At 33.3% G+C, this 6,354-nt stretch overlaps 1 protein-coding gene across 1 annotated transcript; it reads right to left on the bottom strand.

Annotated features, from left to right (window-relative positions):
* Positions 1–3,461: 3,461 nt before the first annotated feature.
* On the bottom strand, positions 3,462–5,982 carry LOC127861223 (uncharacterized). Its single transcript, XM_052399632.1, has 4 exons — positions 5,904–5,982; positions 4,472–4,559; positions 3,951–4,095; positions 3,462–3,546 (listed from the first exon to the last, which is right to left on the bottom strand). Exons 1-4 carry the CDS (start codon positions 5,961–5,963, stop codon positions 3,519–3,521), a joined length of 321 nt encoding a protein of 106 aa, XP_052255592.1. The 5' UTR covers positions 5,964–5,982; the 3' UTR covers positions 3,462–3,518.
* Positions 5,983–6,354: the final 372 nt, after the last annotated feature.

Genomic DNA, 6,354 nt, shown 5'->3' on the forward strand with positions numbered 1-6,354 from the left:
TACATAGAGTGATGTTTTAAGAAGTGTATGTGGGGGTTGTATGTATAATATTAAATTGTGGCGTCTTCTGAGACTTTTGGTACTAATTATGCAAGCGTCATAATGAGAAAAACTCATTTGAAATGACGTCGCTTAACTTGCGCTTAATTTTGTTTAGATTGCCTAATGTTTTCTGTGACTTTATTGTTTCGCGTATTTAAGTTACATAAAGACTGGCCATGGAAGGAATTGTCTATCAAACAAATAGTTGATTTGGACATTTTAATTTCAATGAGCTGACTTGTTACTCCATATACGTAGCCGGGGGGGGGTGCGTTGGCTGCGTTCGCACCCAATGTTTTTTGACACGTAAAAAACAATGTGTACTATAAGTTGCACCCAACTTTTTTCGACGCAAAAACGGTTATTTATCTTTTTCCTGAATCCAGTGAGTCTTCGTAGTTAAGCGTTATTATAATATTGAATTCAATAGGTTACCGACAGGTCACCATATAATTAAATTTCTCTATGAAGTCATTTCTAAGATAGACCGTGATTTTTATTTCCAATCTTAAACCGCAGAATTGCTGAAATTAATAGAAGTTTTGACAGCAACATGTGAGAAGATCTATGCTGTTAAAATGAATTTAAACCGTTATAACATTTGATCATATGGACGTTAATGTTTAAAGTTCATTAATTGTGACAGACCTTGAGCATAATGGGCACATACGTCCTTTTTTTAATGTCCTGGTATGCACTGTTAAGGACTTTGAGACCAAAGAGCCAGTAGTTTGTAGTTATAGGGTCTTTATGAAGCCTTAAGTTGTATATGTTTCTGAAATTCGTTTAGAAAACAGATAACTAATTTGTTAAAAATAGTTGACAAAAGTAAAAGTAACCAGTTATACTATTTTGTTTCTGTTTAGTATTCATGGTGCAGAATAAGCCTGGTTTTCAGGTATTTACACACGGGCTGGACAGAATGTAAACACACCGTTTAGAACTTTATTTTTACAAATATGTCACGTTATTGAAGTACATTTGCAAAAATCTTTAGTGCATAAAAGACATTTTTTCTTGTAGTTTGTGCCGATCCTTGAGAATACGTCTGAAATCGGTGACAAACATTCAATTTGCGTGAAGGATATTTGTGCAGTATAAATAATTTTTTGAAAAAAGAACACATGCTTATTATATAAAGTAATTCTGATGTATTTCACATTGGCATACGCAGCTTACAAATCTATCTTTTATGCACTAGTTGAAATTGGTAGGAAAATTGTTTTACAAAATTATTTGAAAAAAAAGCAGCACTTACGGGTGTGTTGACTTCCATTAACAAAGTCACGTGATCCTGCACCCTGGTATTGATGAAAATTAGAGATGACCCAGTTTTGTTAAACAGTGTTTGTTGTACAATACACTATTAGCACGTTTAAAGCAATGCTAGGCCTCTGGTACTAACCATAGTAGCAGACAAACACTTTTTTTGAAAAAAGTCAAATATGATTTGCTTGACTTATGAATGGTAAAATTTTGGAATGGTAAAAAACACTTATTTTATCAAGATTCCAATGGATAATGATATTTTATATCGAACTTATTGTTGATTTTGCTTTCTATAAATGTGTTGTTGCATATGTAAACGCGCATACTAGTGTCGGGTTAAAGGGGCCTTTTCACGTTTGGGTTAATTGACAAAATTGAAAAAAGTTGTTTCAGATTCGCATATTTTTGTATGAGTTATGATATTTGTGAGGAAACAGAAATACTGAACATTTAACATGCTCTAAAATAACCATTATATGCATCTTGTGACGATTTAAAACCCCGACAATAATAAAACGTTGCAACGCGAAACGAATTAATAATTTGGAGAGTTCTGTTGTTGTCGTTATATTCTGTGAAACTACGAGGATTGCTTATATTAAGTATAAAATACATTAGGCATTGTATCCGGAAGAATGGCCGAGTGGTCTAAGTGGGTACTACTTTTAGTCCAGGACTCCAGGGGTCAGTGGTTCGAGCCCTGCTGAGGTTTACCTTTTTTTTCTTTTTTAAATTTTATTATTGAATTTTTACTGGAGCTTTTTGTATCTAATGTTTACATTTATAAATATAAAGCATTTTATGACAAACTTCAAAACATGCCAAAATCTGTGAAAAGGCCCTTTTAAACGTCGTATAATATAATGAATTTCCTTGACTGGTCGATAAAGGTGGTAAATGAAAAACGGTAATGGGAAATACATGTATGTGATATCATATACATGTCGATCAGTCACTGAGTATGGTCAATGAAAGAGAAATTTCATATAAAAATGCTCTTTAACTTCAGTCTCTAAATACAGATAAAAAGTCACCAGAATGCAGTGTTTTACGTTTCATTTTCAAAATGTTGTTTCAAATTTGCTAACCCTATGTAAGTTCATGCGTAAATACGCAGCGCTGCTCGATTGGTGTTACGCTGCTCACCAGGCATCGGGTTTCCTGGGGTGGGTTTGCGTACCCGTATATTTATTTCTTACAATCACAATGGGAAGACATCATCTGGTTTCAATATGTGCCTTCACTTTGTTACGATGGTACAGTATTTTCAATAAGAATACTTGCTCAACATCGGTTATTGCAGACTGATTTAATATTAACATGGTCAGCGTAAGATTCGCAAGATCTTCTAATGCTATTTGTTTTATACTCACAACATGCTGGCATGGCGGTCTATTAGTCAATTAGCAATTAAATAAAATGCTCTGTCTTTAAGTGGTTTTTAATGAGAACTATGATGCTTTGAGTTTATTTTTTGTTAATTCTTACAAAGGGTATTACTAATGTGAATTTTGGAGCTCTTTTACGTCGGTTTGAACCCCTAACGATGTGCCAAGACAGCGAGTTCAGTTTCATTCATATTGTGTGTGTGTGTAGATGTTTATTTAAGATGTTTTGTTTCACACTGTCTGTCTCTTGGTTCCTTGCTTTAAATATGATGACTGTATGCTGTATTTAGCTTACGATTCACTTTGTTTACATGTGTATTTTGTTTAATATATTTTCAGCTTTGTTTGCCGACCTCACAAAGATGCGCTAATTGACCTTCTACTTCCTTGCAATCCTTAACGAATTCCTTATTCCAACGATATTGCAATTAAACAACCGATACATGACGGCAGTCATTGGTGTATGTATTTTTACCAAGACAAAGTAAATAAACTATAGAGGAATTATATTTGAGAATAATCATATCAATCACACGATTGTTATTGTAATCATGTTATCGTTCTTTAAAATTTGGAAATGTGTCGATTTTATCTGTTGTCGAAAGCTTTCTTGATATAAATTACTATGTTATATTATATTCGGAAATGAATTACTATTAAAACATCGTTTCACATTCAAGAAATCTCACTAAGGATCATGATTTGATGCTAAATATGTAATGTTGTTTTAATAAATACTGAAGCATGTATAAAATGGTTAAGCAAGTTTTGTGTATTTTATTTTATTTTTCCGTGATAACACAAATCAAGTACCATCATTTATTTTCCCTGGGCAAGGTGCTGGAGCCTGAAATACATCAATCACACTTTGTAATAAGCTTAAATACATATAAAAAACTAGATAGAAATCATGGATGAAAATGCAGATTTGTCGATAGATCTATGAACGACCGTTAGAGTTCTGATACTTACGAATAAACCATACTGTCGTAAGGGGTTAAATAACTAAGCATTAAAACAGAGCATAATAATAATTAAGTGGTAAAATGATTATTTGCAAAGCACATTGAGTTTTGAATAAGTGTATACCGTTGCACGTGAAATGTGAACCCTATATTTCTGTGCTGCCTTTATTAGTGGGTAAAATTGTGATGCTGTTTATTGGATGGTTTAACAAAACAATGTTGTCCATAGGAATTCAGTGCACATTTGATATTAATGAATGACTAATTCAATTAAGAGTTTACTCACTCCAAGCATGCTGGTTTACACAGGAATGGAGCGGCCAGACTACCGCCTGGGATTGCAGCGAGGATGGACGGGCAGGCGAGCTCACATGCAGCCTCGCTGGTGTCGGAGCCCAGGGCGGCCTTCAGAGATGCCACAGCGTCGTCCACTGAAAGAAGCAGTCTCCAAATAACAAAACAGAGCATTTAAATCCGTCAATACTGTAAATGAAAGTTGTAGTAGCTTAAATCATATTGTATATACAATCACAGGTGATGTCTTCAAAGCCAATCAGTATCTGAAATTGTTCTGTTCGTATCTAGTCTTAAATAAAATATATTTTTGTAATACATGTATATGATGTGTTAAAATAAATTAAGTTATTGTCTTTAATATAGTCATTCTAGCCCTAGACTCTATGTGACATCACATATCCGTCAAATATATCATGCATGTGTAGCTTTTTAAAATACATAATATTTCGCTTTTGTGGGAATTGAAGTATAAAATTATAGTTATTGATGTCTAAGAAAGTCACAACTCACATTGGAAGCTTCCGATGATGAACCTCTCCTCGATGCTGGCACAGTAGACAATTGGCAACACCACGAGCAGGCACACGGCGAATTTCATCTTGTATTATGCAAGATATGTATTGTAAAAATAATGTTATATTATTAAACATAATCAATCATTTAGACAGGATTAAGAATGAAAATTGTGTTAGTTACAGTTATTAGGGTGTGGGCGTTTTCAATAACATTTAATCGTGGAAAGGACTCAGTTTTGTGGAACTACTTCGATATCTTGCAGGCTGCGAATCAGTTTATCGATATATTACTGCGCTTTCATCACGGAGCAGTGATGGGTCTTGCTATAAATGCTACTCACAGTTACTGGATAGATCTGACTTGAACGCTAACAAACACATTTCATAATCAAACTATTTCACGTAAAGCATATCTGATTGTGTTACCCACTGGTTAAGTGCGCATTACAAATTTGAGGATAGCGCAACAAGTTTACGAATGTCCATGTATTTAGTAGGTTCCACATGTTTAAATGAATGAAAATAAATGTGGAAATTTCGTTTTATAGTGCATGTTAAGCAGTATAATATCAATGAATACTCTTAAACCTGATTTCAAGTTACACACTTAATCGGCTTTTAAAGCAGGTGTAGATTGATAAGAATATACTGAACTGTTTTTGCTCTCTGGTAACCAGATACTTGTAAAAAGAGTATTGTTTTTTCATTTCCAGCGAAGTCAAATACTGGCTTATACCAAAATATTCTTAGCCTAGTGTATAATGACGTGTTTAAAAAATCTGATATCAATAAAACAAAAACAGATAGTCTGATAATTAAATGCTCATTTTGAGTAAAATGAGTATAGAACTGAAAAACTTGCTTTAATATTTTTCTCGCAAACTTTATTGTTACGTTTTCACCGTGTCTATTTAGTTTTTTTTTTATTGAAGACTTGTTTTATATGATATCAAGCGATTTGTTTATAAATATTCAAATAAATTGAAATATACGCAGTAAAATGTATATAAAAGGTGACGTGTTTACTTAACAATGCATATTTGTCTCTCCACAGTATAACATGTATGTATAGCTCGCAAATATAAGCCGGGCATTGGCCTATGCTATATTAAAATGCATACGATAAATATCTTAGTTTCTGTACTGACGTGATTTAAATCGACAGAAGCGTACCTGACTATCTTTTTTGTAATGGCTTAATTAAACTCTTGCAAAACGTTAACAACGAAAACGAATGAAAATATATGAAGCCATCGAAGCGTATAATATATATGCAAATTGAGTTCTTGAGTGCAAAGTTAATGTTGTCGAACTATAAAACGTAAGGATGTTGCATAACGAATGTATCCGAATCCTTTTAATTAATAAAACCTAATAATGCAATGTATAAGAAACTCATGAAAAAAGCAGTTTGTTCAGACTTTTACCTTTCGATTAGGCTCCTTCCAAAGCAAAGTTGATGTGTGCATGTGTTGCCCAATACACATTTATATAGTCTAATCTTTGCGTCGTACGATTGTTCTAAATGTTGGTAAAATAAAAAAGCAAGTCACGCGTTGAAACCAAATAGAACTTGATGCGTATGTGATCTAGTTTAAACCCTTTACAAGAAGATTTCAATTGCAAAAAATTCAAAATTCATTATTTGAGTAACAGTTATACAGTGGACTAGTGTTGTTTTCAACTTTATATTAAGCAATCGAACTGGTAGTGGGTTCAAATTTATAATTATTTGGTTTAAAAAAGCATTTTTGCTTGTTGCACACGTATTTTATTACGGGTATTCACGTTCCGTTCCAATCTTGCTTGTTAATGAACTATGCCAAAAGCACCACAACTATGAAACACAAGTATTTTGCATATTGCAATTTTCCACAA

The sequence above is a fragment of the Dreissena polymorpha genome, chromosome 1 (genome assembly GCF_020536995.1).
Source record: "Dreissena polymorpha isolate Duluth1 chromosome 1, UMN_Dpol_1.0, whole genome shotgun sequence".
Taxonomy (NCBI): Eukaryota; Metazoa; Mollusca; class Bivalvia; order Myida; family Dreissenidae; genus Dreissena; species Dreissena polymorpha.

Coding starts and splice junctions, on each gene's coding strand:
- LOC127861223 (XM_052399632.1), bottom strand. CDS start 5,963: ATGTGTATTGGGCAACACATGCACACATCAACTTTGCTTTGGAAGGAG. Junction 4,560..5,903: donor GGAAGGAGCCTAATCGAAAG/GTAAAAGTCTGA, acceptor GCATAATACAAG/ATGAAATTCGCCGTGTGCCT. Junction 4,096..4,471: donor CATCATCGGAAGCTTCCAAT/GTGAGTTGTGAC, acceptor TGCTTCTTTCAG/TGGACGACGCTGTGGCATCT.